Source organism: Mandrillus leucophaeus, unplaced genomic scaffold (genome assembly GCF_000951045.1).
Source record: "Mandrillus leucophaeus isolate KB7577 unplaced genomic scaffold, Mleu.le_1.0 Scaffold1098, whole genome shotgun sequence".
Taxonomy (NCBI): Eukaryota; Metazoa; Chordata; class Mammalia; order Primates; family Cercopithecidae; genus Mandrillus; species Mandrillus leucophaeus.
In genome coordinates, this window is record NW_012099187.1 from 126193 (window position 1) to 143269 (window position 17077).

General features: G+C 36.5%; 1 protein-coding gene across 6 annotated transcripts in view; it reads left to right on the forward strand.

Annotated features, from left to right (window-relative positions):
* KRIT1 (KRIT1, ankyrin repeat containing) overlaps positions 1–17077 on the forward strand; it is a 49272-nt gene that overhangs the window by 19454 nt on the left and 12741 nt on the right. For all 6 annotated transcript variants that reach the window (XM_011989655.1, XM_011989662.1, XM_011989668.1 and 3 more), the window contains 7 exons: positions 2102–2258; positions 2973–3080; positions 5884–6040; positions 6796–6947; positions 14015–14181; positions 14806–14893; positions 15378–15584. In XM_011989655.1, the coding sequence (XP_011845045.1) occupies positions 2102–2258; positions 2973–3080; positions 5884–6040; positions 6796–6947; positions 14015–14181; positions 14806–14893; positions 15378–15584 (1036 nt within the window). The remainder of the gene's footprint in view (positions 1–2101; positions 2259–2972; positions 3081–5883; positions 6041–6795; positions 6948–14014; positions 14182–14805; positions 14894–15377; positions 15585–17077) is intronic.

A 17077-nucleotide genomic window follows, 5' to 3' on the forward strand; every position in this document is an offset into this window, starting at 1 on the left:
TCCTACTTATACGTTGGAGCTAAATGATGAGAACTCATGAGCATAAAGAAGGGAACAGCAGACACTGGGACCTCCTTGAGCGTGGAAGCCGGGAGAGGGGAGAGGAGCTGAAAAAATAACTATTGGGTACTAGGCTTAGTACCTGGGTGGTGGAATAATCTGTATGACACACCCCCATGACACGAGTTTACCTGTATAACAAACCTGCACATGTACCCCAGAGTCTAAAATTAAAAAAAAAAAAAAAGAATAGCAAAACCTGAACAAAACAAATCACCTGAATAAGGTGTAGGATGAAAGTATCTTATTTGGAATATAGAAAAGGCATAGTATTTGTGAAGGGGAAGAAAGGAAAAACAGATGGAAAATCAGTTCTAAAGATGGGCTGTTTTCCCCTCAGATGTTCCATATCTAAAACCAAAACCAAGTTTCCTTTCCTCCTCCCACCTCACCCTCTTATTTCCACATGATAAATTAGTTTCTACCCTTGCTTCAGATTGCAGCCTTACGTAAGTCTTTGGCTATAACCAAGAGGTTGACTCACTCACTGTGTGCGTATGCTTTGTACTCTTCTGAGACCTTTGCTTACTCCTTTACTGTCTACCTAAAATATTTTACCTCTCTTCAACATCTCTTCAGTTCTTTCCTATTTAAAAATCCAGTTTAGGCCGGGCGTGGTGGCCCATGCCTGTAATCCCAGCACTTTGGGAGGCTGAGGCAGGTGGATTGTTTGAGCCCAGGAGTTAGAGGCCAGGCTGGGCAACATGGCGAAACCCTGTCTTCCCACCCCACCCACCGAGAAGGAGTCTTGCTCTATCACCCAGGCTGGAGTGCATTGGCGCAATCTCGGCTCACTGCAACCTCCACCTCCTGAGTTCAAGTGATTCTCCTGCCTCAGCCTCCCAAGTAGCTGGGATTACAGGCATCTGCTACCACACCTGGCTAATTTTTGTATTTTTAGTAGAGACGGTTTCACCATGTTGGCCAGGCTGGTCTCGAACTCCTAGCCTTGTGATCCGCCCACCTCAGCCTCCCAAAATGTTGAGATCACAGGCGTGAGCCACCACATCTGGCCAAAACCCCATCTTTACTAAAAACACAAAAATTAGCTGGGCATGGTGGCGTGTGCCTGTAATCGCAGCTACTTGGGAGGCTGAGACACAAGAACCTCTTGAACCCAGGTGGCAGACATTACAGTGAGCTGAGATTGCACCACTGCAGTCCAGCCTGGGCATAGAGTGAGACTCAGCCTCAAAAATAGTAAGATTCAGTTCAATTTGTTCTTCTATCAGAGCACTTTACAGGACCATCTAGACTGAATCATATCTCGTTTTCTGGGATTATATCTCTGGAGCTGGGATTACAGGCACGCGCCACAATGCCTGCCTAATTTTTGTATTTTTGGTAGAGACGGGGTTTCACCATGTTGGTCAGGCTGATCTCAAACTCCTGACCTTGTGATCTGCCTGCCTCTGCCTCCCAAAGTGCTGAGATTACAGGTGTGAGCCACTGCGCCCAGCCTCTGATATTTTTTAAAGCATTGACAAACAATACCATACTTAAACTTTACAGCATTATGTAACTTATCCATGTTTATGTTTTGCCTCAAATTACACTGTAAAGCATTCAGGGTAGAGACCACATATTTTGTATATCTTTGTCTCTCTCATATTGTCTAATATAGCAACTATATATAGAATTACGTCTTTGGGCCTATTTTGTAGACAGCCAGGCCTAAGTGAAAAGCATTCTTACTAAGTTACTTTCTGTTTCTGAAACTATATTTGGCTAAAAATTTTATCTAACTTTTGTACTTCACATGGGATGTTTCTCTGTCATCTGCTGTATCTTGTATTTGAGGTTATATTTTCTTCCAGTTTATCAGAAATAGAAACAGTTTAATTAAACCAGAATAATTAATAAGAAACCCCTAATCATTGAAAACATTATGTCAGTATCTTAATAATCCTTTGCTCTCTGTCCTAGAAAATTCTTAGATTTTTTTGAGATATCATCTAAAATTTGGATTTTTAAAAATATTTCAGATGACTTTTTTAGATAAGTTTTTTTGTTGTTGTTGTTTGTTTGTTTTTTCATACAGGTATGGAAAAGTTGAGGCCACTCGCATATTGTTAGAGAAAGGAAAGTGCAATCCGAACCTTTTAAATGGACAACTTAGTTCTCCTCTTCATTTTGCTGCTGGAGGAGGACATGCTGAAATAGTACAGATTCTCCTAAACCATCCAGAAATTGATAGAGTAAGTTGTTTTCCAGGTTTTTAAAAGTAATATTCAAGCAGTGAATAACAAGTAATGACACTAAAATGTTCAATTGTATGCTTGAGAGTTCATCTGAAAAATAAAAATAAGTTCCATTACTTTATAGAATAAGTAACAATATATGAGTTGTGCTTTGTAGAATAAGTAATGGAATATATGAGTTGTGCTTTTGAACGTACTTTTTTTTTAGATTTTTTTAGATTTTTTAAATCTAAAATTTATGCCTAAATTTTACATTAACCATTTTTAGGCATTAAGTACATTTACATTATTGTACAACCATCACCACAGTCTGTCTTCAGAATGTATGTAGAATTTAACCTCTTTTCATTTTGTATTGTATTTCTCCAAAAACATCTTGAAAAAGGAAAAAGATTTTCCAGAATTTCATAAAAGAAATTCATAAAAAGTATATCATAAAGAGGGAAATAGTATTAACAAAACCTTTGTTGTGTCTTTATCAGAACTTTTAAAAAACAGTAATCACATTGATTACTGCTTTGAGTCTTTTATCTTGGCAACTCTTGTTTATTCTAAACATAATACATACTTACATACTAAGTGTGGTTAATATTTACTTAGTACTTGACAGGAGTCTCTTTTTTATGAAACTTTGATTAATTGGATGACATTTTCCTTTAGAATACCATAATATGTAATGCCGTTTTGTCCCCTCCCCATCCACATTTCTAGCATATAACAGACCAGCAAGGAAGATCTCCATTAAATATTTGTGAAGAAAACAAACAAAATAACTGGGAAGAAGCTGCAAAATTGTTGAAGGAAGCCATTAACAAGCCAGTAAGAATTATCTTCATAGTTAGAACCAAGCATAGTATTTAAATTAATAAGATTTAAATTTGAGGATCTGTGGCAAGAGTGGAAAGACAAACGATTAGATGGCGTCTTTACTGCTATAAAACCTCACTGTAGTCCGGGCATGGTGGCTCACGCCTGTAATCCCAGCACTTTGGGAGGCTGAGGCAGGTGGATCACAAGGTCAAGAGATTAAGACCATCCTGGCCAACGTGGTGAAACCCCATCTCTATGAAAAATACAAAAATCAGCTGGGCATGGTGGCATGCGCCTGTAGTCCCAGCTACTCAGAAGGCTGAGACAGGAGAATTGCTTGAACCCAGGAGGCAGAGGTTGCAGTGAGCCGAGATTGTGCCACTGCACTCCAGCCTGGGCAACAGAGCAAGACTCCGTCTCAAACAAACAAACAAAAAAAGTTCATTGTAGACTGGATAGGTATCACATTTGTTATTATCCCTAACATTTGGATGTTTATTCTTGCATAACAAAATAAGACTTGCAAAAATAAGTAAATAAAACTTTCAGAACTCTTAAATTTTTCATATAATTTCGTCGCTTAATGTGTTGATTACACTTTTTTTTTTTTTTTTTTTTTGTTTTTTTTTTTGAGATGGAGTCACCCAGACTGGAATGCAATGGCGTGATTTTGGCTCCCTGCAACCTTTACTTCCTGGGTTCAAGCAGTTCTCCTCAGCCTCCCAAGTAGCTGGGACTACAGGCGCCTGCCACTACGCCTGGCTAATTTTTTGTAATTTTAGTAGAGATGGGGTTTCACTATGTTAGCCAGGATGGTCTCGATCACCTGATCTCGTGATCTGCCTGCCTTGGCCTCCCAAAGTGCTGGGATTACAGACGTGAGCCACCACGCCTGGCCTGATTACACATAATTTTAATCTATTCATTGACGTATATCCCTCTACTTAGGCCTTTTAAGCAACGTTTTGTATTTTTAAATAAAAGCATTGCACATCATTCATTCATTTAGTCTCAGCAAGTTAGTTTATATATAACAGACTCATTTTCCTCCTCATAAAAGTAAAATAGGTGTTTCCAAGCTTTTTTATTCTGCTAACTCAACCCGGTCTTTCCATCTAATTACAACTGGAAATAAACTCATAAATCGAATGCTGGCACACATAGCTATTAAAATAATAATTGTATTTAGAGGCATAAAGCTTAATTTGTAATTGTAGTGACATTAAAATACAGAAGGTTAACAATGAGAAGAAACTCAATTATGCCTAAGAGTTATAATGATTATAAAAATCATTAATTTAATTATTTTTATTTTTATGAGACAGGGTCTCACTATGTTGCCCAGGCTGGAGTACAGTGGCTATTCACAGACAATCATAATGCACTGCAGCCTCAACCTTCTAGGCTTGGGCAGTCCTCCCATCTTGGCCTCTTGAGTAGCTAGGACTGCAGACATGTGCCACCACTCCTGGCTATCATTAGTTTAAAAACTGTTTGAAATAAAAAGATTTATACCAACAAAGGATAAAGGGTTTATACTAACAGATATAACCCATTTACCTAAGCCTCTCCAGGCATTAACCAACAACTATACAATAAGTATTTGTTGAGTATCTCTGTGGATTTAACATGATAAAATGCTGAAAATTATAAGGAATATATGGTCTCTGCCTTTAATGTTACACGCATACCGCACACTTACGCATTTTGTCAAAACACTTACTCCAAGAGCATAAGACAGAGTCAAGGAAATAGACAAGCAGTACAGGTACCCTTATGTTATACTTCATTGCAATTTATTTTCTAACTATGTAGTTTTAACTCATTTTTATCCCTGATATAGTCTTTATATTGTGAATGAATAAGGTAGGAGAGTTGAAGTTCTTTTATCCGAAGTGCACTGACCTGGAAGTTATTTGGGGACATCAGTTACTTCCTATAACAATAAAAATCCATTGAGAAAGCTACTACTCTGTGCAGTTTTCTAAACTGGGGGAAGGAAACTGGCTCAAAGTTCATTGATAACTTGTACCTGCAAAGTGTTCCATCACAAATTCCTCTTAGGACAAGTTATTGGTGGTATACATTTCTTTTGTATTATTTGTGACCCACTAGACTCATGAAGTACTCAGCTAACACTAGATTCAGTAACCAAGTTTGTGTCTCTTGTATGATATTTACATTGTACATTAAAGGCGCTAAAACATCCTGTCAAAAGAATTTGACTTTGAGTATTTTTTTAAGTCATTCTCCTTAGTTTCCCAAACTTATTTCTGGAACATCCATAAGAAAATATTTTAGAAAATACAACTAATGGAAGTAAAATGTTTTGTTTTTTGTTTTTTGAGATGGAGTCTGGCTCTGTTGCCCAGGCTGGAGTGCAGTGGCACGATCTCGGCTCACTGCAAGCTCCGCCTCCTGGGGTTCACGCCATTCTCCCGCCTCAGCCTTCTGAGTAGCTGGGACTACAGGCACCCACCACCATGCACGGCTGATTTTGTGTGTGTGTGTGTGTGTGTGTTTTTAGTAGAGACGGGATTTCACTGTATTAGCCAAGATGGTCTCTATCTCCTGACCTCATGATCCACCCGCCTCGGCCTCCCGAAGTGCTGGGATTACAGGCGTGAGCCACCGTGCCTGGCCAGTAAAATGTTTTTAAAATATCACCAACAGATTCTCACTTGTAACAGTGTTTCTGATATTTTTCATGTTAGAAATCTATAATAAAGCACATGAAGTTGAAGGAAAGTATCTTGTTAGATTGTTATGTATAATTTTTTAAGCTGCCTATGTAAGTTATCGTTTCTTGTAGTATGAAAAAGTTCGAATATACAGAATGGATGGGTCATATCGTTCTGTTGAATTGAAGCATGGAAATAATACCACAGTGCAGCAGATAATGGAAGGAATGCGTCTCTCTCAAGAAACTCAGCAATATTTCACTATATGGATTTGTTCAGAAAACCTCAGTAAGAAAGTTTTTATTATGTTTTAGTAAACCTCATTATTCCTTTTTGGGAGTGGGTTGGTAAAAAATATAACTTCTTTTTATTCTTGACTCTTAAATTTTGAATAAATACAATGTTCTTCTCTTTTATATAAATATAGAGGTAAGTCCCTGCCCACCCCCTTCCCTGCTTCATTCAAAGCATTTTTTAATAATTAAAAAAGAAAACTTTTCTTCTATGGCAACAGCATTTGATTTGAATGCCATTAAATGTTGTGCTCATGCAACTTGCCTTTATTCTTTGTGCTCGTTTTGAAATAATACAAATGTTCTTTTGTCTTACATGAGTTTTCTATTTAAAATCAACCTTTTTATTTAAAATCAACCTAATGACACTATATATTTGTTCTTCAAAGTATTACACATACATACAGAATTTAATTGATGGATATGATTGGATATTTAATGGCTTAGTTGTATCTTTTTAACTAGGAATTCTACTTATGTCATAATTAAATAGGCTATAATGGAATTAAGGATTTCATATACGTTTGATAAATTTTATGTAAGAATTATTTTTAATAATTCTTATGTTCTTGATAATAAGCAGTTAACCACAAATTGGGTAGTAATATTGATTAGAATGTTAATTTTAGATTTAAATTTAATTTGTGAGTATTCAGTACAGAAGTGCAGATAGTTTAATACAGAGTTTCTATGCATTGATATAATTGAGTTTTTTACATTATCATTTATAAAAGGAAAGATGTTTTTCAGGCCTTCAACTCAAACCATATCATAAACCCTTGCAACATGTTCGTGACTGGCCAGAAATACTTGCTGAATTGACTAATCTGGATCCTCAAAGGGAAACATCTCAGCTTTTTCTAAGAAGAGATGTGAGACTTCCTTTGGAGGTTGAAAAACAGGTTTGCTTGAAATCTTATTTACAGTTATTTAAATGCACAAAATCTATTGAGTTTCTATTGTAAGTACTAGAGGCAGAAATTGTGCTTACATCCTTATATCGATCCTTACATCCTTATATCGATCCTTACATCCCTGTAATAATTGGTGGAATTTCGGTTGATCTACTTACAAAGCCCTTGGTTGGGATTTTTCATTTCCACTCCCATTGTCTTAAGAATACAAAAGAAATAGGGAGGCTATCCTAAAGAAAATTAGCAATCAGATGTGGAGCCAAATTATACTGGAAACAAATTGTTTAGACTAGTTAGGAAGTACACTGTCAAGGATAAACTTAATAAAGGGCTAATCAGTTGTATACATTTTGAAGGAAGAAAGAGAAACACTGGTGTGGGAGAGAACAGAAAAAACATCCTGGTATACTTGCAAAGGGAACAATGTGAAAGTCATTCTTAACAGTCCATAAGTGGCTCATTTTTTTTTTTTTTTTTTTTTTTTTTGAGACTGAGTCTTGCTCTGTCTCCCAGGCTGGAGTGGCACAATCTCAGCTCTCTACAATCTCCACCTCCCAGGTTTAAGCAGTTCTCGTGCCTCAACCTCCCCCAAGTAGTTGGGATTATAGACGTGTGCCACCACACCCAGCTAACTTTTTTTGTATTTTTAGCAGAGACAGGGTTTTGCCATGTTGGCCAGGTTGGTCTTGAACCCTTGGCTTCAAGTGATCTGTCAACCTTGGCCTCCCAAAGTGCTGGGATTACAAGCGTGAGCCACCGTGCCTAGCCTAAGTAGCTCATCTTAACTCAAACAGGGAACTCTGTACATAGTAAAAAATGAGAATAGTATTTACATTTGATAAAAAGAAGTCTATCCAGACAAGTATATTTCTATTTGAACTACTGTGGATTTTAGAGAAGAAGAAGTGACATAATGCCATAAGAAGGATGAATGGGCCAGGCACAGTGACTCATGCCGGTAATCCCAGCACTTTGGGAAGCCAAGGCGGGTGGATCACGAGGTCAGGAATTTAAGACCTGCCTGGCCAAGATGGTGAAACCCCATCTCTACTAAAAATACAAAAATTAGCCAGGCATGGTGGCGGCCACCTGTAATCTCAGCTACTTGGGAGGCCGAGGCAGAGAATTGCTTGAACCTGGGAGGCGGAGGTTGTAGTGAGCCGAGATCGTGCTACTGCACTCCAGCCTGGATGACAGAACGAGACTCCATCTCAAAAAAAAAAAAAAAAAAAAGGAAGGATGAATGGACAAGGGAGAGATTGATTATAACAGCTTAAATTAGGCATGATAATCTAAATATGGTGAAATTGTTTCTTGGTCTTACAGTGTTAGTGAAGAAAAAAACAGAATACATTTCTCAATTCTTTATTCTCAGGGAATATTAAACAAACACAGTTAAACAAATTTTAGCACAAGAAAATTTCAACAGCCATGTCCAAACTTGTTTAACATTTTATACATAACTATGTATATTGCTCCTTTTATATTATCAAGCCAAAGATAGAATTGATCCTTTCAGCCAGATACACTAGGAGTCACGTAAAAATTGCTATGAAATTTACCAAAAACTAAGGGCTTCATTATTTGTTAAAAATGTGTTAGAATCATATTAAGAGAATGAAAGGGAAGGAAGAAAACACGAGATCCAGAAAGGCATATGACAAAATCCAACACCCTTTCATGATTTAAAAAACTCTCAGAAAACTAGGAATTCAAGCGAACTTCTCAGCATGATAAAGGGTGTTCCCAAAAAACCCACAGCTAACATCATATTCAATGGTAAAAGACTGAAAACTGTCCTCCTAAGATAAGGTACAAAATTAAGATACCCACTTTCACCAATAATCAGGACCTTAGTTTTTGGCAAATGACGTATACATAGGAATTCCCAAAGAATCCACAAGAACACTAGAGCCAATAAATTAATTCAACAAAGTTTCAAGGTATAAGCTCAACACACAAAATCTGTTGTCTATACACCAGCAAAGAATAATACAAGAAAGAGATTAAGAAGTCCATTAAAATAGCATCTAAAAATATAGTACCCAGGAATAAATTTAACAGAAGAAGTTCAAGACTTGTACACTAAAACTAAAACATTGCTGAAAAATAAGACCTAATAACTGGAAAGACATCTCTGTGTTCAATGATAGGAATAGTTAGTGTCATTAAGATGTCACTACTAGCAAAGTGATCTACAGATTTAATGCAATCCCTAACAATATTCCAATAGCCTTTTTTGTTAAAGTGGAACAGACAGTCCTCAAATCCACATTAATTGCAAGCGGCCTCAAATAGCCAAAGCAATCTTGAATAAAGCAGAATCAAGTTGAGAGACTGACATTACTCAATTTCAAAGCACAGCACAAAGCTAAGTAATCAAAAGCATTGTGGTATTCTAGCATAAGGATAAACATACAGACCAATGGAACAGAATTGAGTTTTCAGAAATAAACCCATACATGTACAGCCAGTAGATTTTTGACAAGGCTGCCAGGTTCATCTAATGGAGAAAGAATAGTCTCTTCAACAGATGGTGCTGGTATAACTGTAAGTTCACATTGCAAAAGCAGGAAATTGGACCCCAACCTCATGCCATATAAAAAGTTAAAATGGCTGGGCGTGGTAGCTCACAACTGTAATCCCAGCACTTTGAGAGGCCGAGGTGGGTGGATCACTTGAGGACAGGAGTTCTAGACCAGCCTGGCCAACATGGCAAAACCCCATCTCTACTAAAAATACAAAAAATTAGCCAGCCGTGGTGGTACACCTTTGTAGTCGCAGCTACTCAGGAGGTTGAGGCACGAGAATTGCATGAACCCGGGAGGCGGAGGTTGCAGTGAGCCAAGATCGTGCCACTGTACTCCAGCCTGGGTGACAAAGTGAGACTCCGTCTCAAATACGATAATAATAAAATGCATCAGTGACCTAAATATAAGTGCTAAAACCATAAAACTCATACAAGAAAACATAGGGATAAATCTTCATGACCTTGGGATTAGGCAGTGGAGTCAGATATGACAACAAAAGCATGAACAACAAAAGAAATATTGGGTAAGTTAAACTTCATCAAAATCAGAAACTTTTGTGCATTAAAGGACATTATTAAGAAAGTGAAAAGCAACAGAATGGGAGAAAATATTAGGAAATCATAGATAAGGGTTTACTATCCAGAATATACAAAGAACTCCTACAACTCAACAATAAAAAGGCCAACAACCTGATTAAAAATGGTCAGGGTTCGGTGCAGTAGCTCACTCCTGTAATCCTAGCACTTTGGGAGGCTGAGATGGGAGGATCATAGGAGCCCAGGAATTTGAGACCTGCCTGAGCAACATAGTGAGACTTCATCTCTCTAAAAAACTTAAAAAATTAGCCAGGCATCATGGCACACACCTGTAGTACCAGCTACTCAGGAGGCAGAGGTGGGAGGGTCGCTTGAGTCTGGGAGGGAGAGGTTACAATGAGCCAATGTCGCATGACTGCACACTAGCCTGGGTAATAGAGCAAGACTGTCTCAAAAAAAAAAAAAGTAGGCCAGGTGTGCTGATTCACTTCTGTAATCCCAGTGCTTTGGAAGGATGAGGTGGGAGGCTCACTTGAGGCCAGGAATTTGAGACCAGCCTGGCTGCATAGTGAGACCCTGTCTCTACAAAAAAAGTTTCTTTTTTTGTTTGTTTTAAATAGCCTGGCATGGTGGCACACACCTGTAGTCCTAGCTACTCGAGAGTGAGACGGGAGGATCACTTGAACCCAGGAGTTCAGGGTTACAGTTAGTTATGATCATCCACTGCACTCTAGGCTGGATGAAAGAGCAAGACCCTGTCTGTAAATAAAATAGGTCGAAGGATTTGAATATATAAATAGCGAACAAGCACATGAAAAGATGTTCAACATCATTAGTTATTAGGGAAAAGCAAATTAAAACCTCAATGAGAAACCACACCCACTAGGATGACTATAAAAAACAAAACAGAAAATAATGAGTTGGTAAAAATGTAGGGAAATTGGAACCCTGGTACATTGTAGGTGGGAATGTAAAATTGTGCAGCCACTGTGGAAAACAGTGGTTCTTCAAAAATCTAAAACTGGAATTACCATATGATCCAGCAATTCCACTCCTAGATATATGCCTGAAATAATTGAAAACAAGAATTCAAACATATTTTTATGTCACTGCAGCATTATTCATAATAACCAAAAAGGTAGAGGCACCCTAAGTGTCCATTAACAGATGAGTGGACAAACAAAATGTGGTCTATACGTACAAATAGAGTAATTAAGGAATGAAGTTGTGATATATGTGACAACATGAGTGAACCTTGAAAACATACTGAATAAGCCAGACACAAAAGAACAAATATTTAATTCTACTTTAGTAATCTAGAATAGGCAAAGGCAGAAAGGGGAAAAATAGATTGGAGGTTATCAGAGGTGCTGGGCTAGGGGAGGGGAGGGAAGTTCTTACCAGTTAACAGACTTTCTCTTTGGGGTGATATAAACTACATGGAACTAGATAGTAGTGATGGTAGCACAATGTTGTGAACATAATTAATGCCACTGAATCTCACACTTAAAAATGGTTCAAATGACAAATGTTATATCTGTTTTACCCTATAACTTAAAAAAATGTATGATATCTATAAAATCTGCACATAATCTAAGTATACTCAGTCTGCCTTCTCGTCCCAAGTAATATTTTAATAGTTCACTGGTAGAGAAAAGGAGCACTAATGATAATACTTGGGTGATAAATAAATTGCATAATTTTAAAATAAAGGAGACTCAAGTAAAAAGGAAGCAAGGTTTAGTAAGTTCTTATGGTAAACCAGAATGTCATGATAATCTGGTAAAGCAGTTGTGTTCTTTCATTTGTTATATAATTAAGAAATTCCTGTTTGTACCATCTGAAAAACAGAATTACACGTATTGTTTAGCATCATCTTTTTAGGATGAAAACATCCTGATTTCATTAGAAATGAAAAAATGGAGACTAAAACTCCTTGAACATGGTATTGGGAATTGTAACTGTTATTATCTACTCATATTCTTCAAATATACGATGTCAGTTTTTATTAGAAAACATGCTTTCATTCAGTCTTTTTCCATTTTATTTTGAGAAATTTGAAAAGCCATAGGCATATTAAAAAGTAATACAGTTTACACCATTTACCATTCATTAGATCACTAGTTGTTAACAGTTTGCTTTACTGTATTTACTTTCTTTGTGAATAATTTTAAAGTGAGTTGCAGGTGTCATTCCTACATATTTTGGCATGCATCTTCTAAGAATAAGGACATCTCTACCTATCACAATAACATTTCCAACCTAATAAAATTAATAATTCCATAATTACATAATATCTGATTCAAATTCAGATTTTTCCCAGTTGTTCCAAAATACTTTTATACCTCCCCGACCCAGGATCTAGTCAAGGCTCATGCTTTATATTTGGATGTCTCTTTAGTCTCTTTTAATCTAAAACAATCCCCTTAATTTTTTTCCCATGAAATGTTTTTTTACTATTGCATACAGTGTTTTGAGATAGAAAAATAGTATTATTTCAGGTAATGTTGTAAAATTAATTTTTTTTTTTTTTTTTTGTTAGACAGAGTCTCTCTCTGTCACCCAGGCTGGAGTGCAGTGGCGCAATTTCGGCTCACTGCAAGCACTGCCTCCCAGGTTCACACCATTCTCCTGCCTCAGCCTCCCCAGTAGCTGGGACTACAGGTGCCCACCACCACGCCTGGCTAATTTTTTGTATTTTTAGTAGAGACGGGGTTTCACCGTGTTAGCCAGGATGGTCTCAATCTCCTGGCCTCATGATCCGCCCGCCTCAGCCTCCCGAAGTGCTAGGATTGCAGGCATGAGCCACTGCGCCTGGCCGCAAAAATCATTTTTATTCAAGCTTGGGATCATTGTGAATTGTATTTGGAAATACTTTAAGTATTTATTCAGAAACTTTATAACTGGTGACTGTGTACAAGTAGGAATGCATTCTGTAGGCCAGGAGTTCTCAATCTTTATTAATCTTATTGGATAAACTTTAAAGTTTTTAAAATTAAAAAAAAAAAAAAAAGATCTAGGCCAGGCACAGTGGCTAACACCTGTAATCCCAACACTTTGGGAGGCTAGGGTGAGAGCACTGCTTGAGCCCAGCCTAGGCAACATGGCAAGACCTTCTGTCTTCAAAAAATTTAAAAATTAGCCAGGTGTGGTGGTGCACACCTCTTGTCCCAGCTACTCGGGAGGCTGAGGCAGGTAGATAGCTTGAGCCCGGGAGGTCGAGGCTGCAGTAGGCCATGTTCACGCTACTGCACTCCAGCGTGGCTGGCAGAGCAAGACCCTATCTCAGAAAACAAAACAAACATTTACTCTTCTTGAATATTATTAATATTTGAAAGTACATAGTCTTTTTAGTCAAAATTTAAAATGTCTTACAACAGACTTTTTAAAAATGCATTTGTCCTTTGGAAATTAAGATACTTCCTTTTATCTTCTTTGAAGTCCACTGCTGTATTGTTTGAAGCATAGTTAATAGAAAAATGTTTCAGTAATACAAAAATTTAGGTAAAATTTTGCTAAAAATTATCCATATTTATAAACTGATGATATTTCTTAAACAACCAAGTTAGCAAACTATAGCTTATAGCCATATTTTGCCAGTTTTTGTATACCTCACAAGCTAATTTTTTTGTTTTTTGATTGTTAAATCAAAAGAACAGTATTTCCTATCCTGCGAAATTGTTTGAAATTCGTATTTCAGTGTTCCTACATAAAGTTTTATTAGAACACTTCTATACCCATTTGTTGATGTATCACCTGTGGCTTTCTTTGTGCTACAGTGCCAGAGTTCATTAGTTACAACAGCAATTATATAGCTTCCAAAGCTTAAAATACTACTCTCTGGGCCTTAACAAAAAAATGTTTGCCAACCTTTGCTTAACAGCTCATTTATATACAAATGTGTAGTTTTTGCTTTTGCCATATTAAATTGTTCATTTGTAAAAAGAAATTGTAGCCTAATAACCAAATTATACTTTTTTCTCTTAAGATTGAAGACCCGCTAGCTATTCTTATTCTCTTTGATGAAGCCAGATATAATTTATTGAAGGGCTTTTATACAGCTCCTGATGCTAAGTTGATAACATTGGCAAGTCTGCTTTTGCAAATAGTCTATGGAAATTATGAGAGTAAAAAACACAAGCAAGGTTTCCTAAAGTAAGTATTTAATATTATGCATGGTCTTGTGCTATGGTCAAGATTCTGTTTAACCAAGAAAGTTTAAAAATGTTATTAGAAAATATTTATACGTTACATTGGTTTGGAATTAAATAATATAAGATGTAGAATGAGAAAAGAAAACATTAAAGCATTCTTAAAGTTACATTCTCCAAATGTACTTTTCTTATATTTGACTATAGTTTGATATACTTTATATTTTATCTTTTTTTATGCTTAAATAAGTTCACTAAAACCTGACTTGAATAAGTAGTAAAAAATTTTATAAGACAGATATACTTAAGAATCCCACCATAAAAACTGGTTTTATGTTCAGTCTTTGAGAGAAAACACTGAGGTTTTAAGCATATCTGAATTTGGTTATTGTGGTTTTCAATTTTCAAAAATAGTTTCTGGTTATTGAAAGAAGAAACATTTATCTAAATTGATAATATGAGATTTGTGGCTTTTTGCTTAACATTTTTAGAGTTCTCTGATATTTTACAGCAAAGTATTTTTCAGCTTAAAAATTACGTTACTGAAAGCCATTTGTAACAGAATGATTACTATACTTTAGCTACTAAAGATGATTTATTTAAAGGATGTTGGTATGTGTGCTTACAGTGAAGAAAATCTAAAATCCATCGTACCTGTTACCAAACTGAAAAGTAAGGCACCTCACTGGACAAATCGCATACTTCATGAATACAAGGTAAGCTGTTTAATAGAAATGAAGATGCTTTATAGGCTAGTTGAAATTTTGTTAGTGTTATTAATATTTTAAACATAGGTAGATTAAATTTATAGTTCTGAAATTAAAAATGTATCTTCTAGTTCACAATGCTTGAAATTGAAAGTAGCAAGGTATTTTTATTTTTAGTAATATTTAATCTTTTACTGAATACCTTCTGCATGCCGAATACTGTGGTAAGGACTAAACATAAAAATTTGAAATAATACACTATCCATGCCCGTGAAGCAATTAAAATCCAATAGCGTAGACAATATTTTTAGACCTCGATTTTTTTTTAATATTAACATCGCAAGAGAAAAAGTATTCCTGATATAATGTGCCATAATTTTATTCTTTAGGGGCAGTCTTGATTTTAGAAACTGCTTAGTTGATCTATTTGGATTACCAATGGTACATTTTCCTTTCATAGCTCTTATTTTTAATTTACTTTGTTTGTTTTTAGAATCTCAGTACAAGTGAAGGTGTCAGTAAAGAAATGCATCACCTTCAGCGCATGTTCTTACAGAATTGCTGGGAAATTCCTACTTATGGAGCAGCATTTTTCACAGGACAGATATTTACAAAGGCAAGCCCCAGCAATCATAAAGTCATCCCTGTGTACGTAGGAGTGAATATAAAAGGACTTCATCTCCTCAACATGGAAACTAAGGTAGATTTTCAGCTTTTTTTCCACAAATCATGTTATATAATACCTGAAACAACAGTACTAACCTACATGAAGAATTTAGAAATGGCATATTTACAAGACTGTTCATTGCAACTCATTCATTACATAAGATGAAGGGGGACACTAAATCACTGTCAGTAAGGGGTTAATATTATATTACATTTCTGCTTTGGAATACCCTTCAGCCATAAAAAGGAATAAAGAGTATTTTTGTGTAGAATAATCTGCAATAGATATATTTAGTGAAAAAACAAGGTGCTGAACAATATGTAATATGCTGCCTACTCTTGGTATTAAAATGGGAGGAAATGAGGCTGATCTTTACATAAATATATATTGTTTGTGTATGCATAAAATATTTCTTGAAGCCTTTAGAGAAGGGAACCAGATAACTAGGAATAAAAGTAAGGAGGGAAACTTTTCATTACATAGCTATCTAGTTCAGGCCACTATAACAAAGCCCGATAGACTGATTGGCTTATGAACAACGGAAGTTTATTTCTCACAGTTCTGGAAACTGGAAGTCTGAGATCAGTGCGCTAGTGGGGTTGAATTCTAGTGAGAGGGTTTTCCTGGGTTGGAGACTGCTGACATCTCCTTGTAGCCTCATATGGCAGAAAGAATGAGGGAGTTGTCTTGGGGTCCCTTTTATAAAGGCGTGAATCCCATTCATGAGGGCCCTGCTCTCATAAATTATGACATAATTACTTCTCAAAGGCTCTACCTCCCAATACCATCACACTAGGAGTTAGGATTTCAACATACCAATTTTGGGAGGCAGGGCACAAACATTCAGTCCATAACAAGGCCATTTTGCAACTTAAAAGTTTTAACTCTGTGATTATGTAGCCTGTTTAAAACATTTGTTAGGTTAATTGAAAAAGACATGAAAAAAATATTATATGTGACACAAGGGCTTCACTTTGAAAAATTATAATTAGTACAAGAACCTTTTGGGGAGCAGGATGAAGTATGGAAGGGATTGAATATCCACTGGAATACTTCAGAGCTTCTTTATTGTTTTTTACATTTAAAAATTTTTTGATTTATGTATTTATTTTTTGAGACAGGGTCTCACTCTCTTCCCCAGGCTGGGGTTCAGTGGTGCAGTCATAGCTCACTGCAGCTTTGAACTAATGGACTCAAGCAGTCCTCCTACCTCAGCCTCCTGAGTAGCTGGGACTACAGGCACATAACACCATGCCTGGCTTTTTTTTTTTTTTTTCCCCCCCAGAGACGGGATCTTGTTATGTTGCCCAGTTTGGTCTCAAACTCCTGGCCTCAAGTGATCCTCTTGCCTCAGCTTCCCAAAGTGCTGGGATTACAAGCATGAACCACTGGGCCTCACTCATTTTTTAAATTGATACATAGTAGTTGTACATATTTATGAGGTACATTTCATATTTTGATACATGCATACAATAAATAATGATCAAATCAGGGTAATTAGGAAATTCACCTCAAATATTTATCAT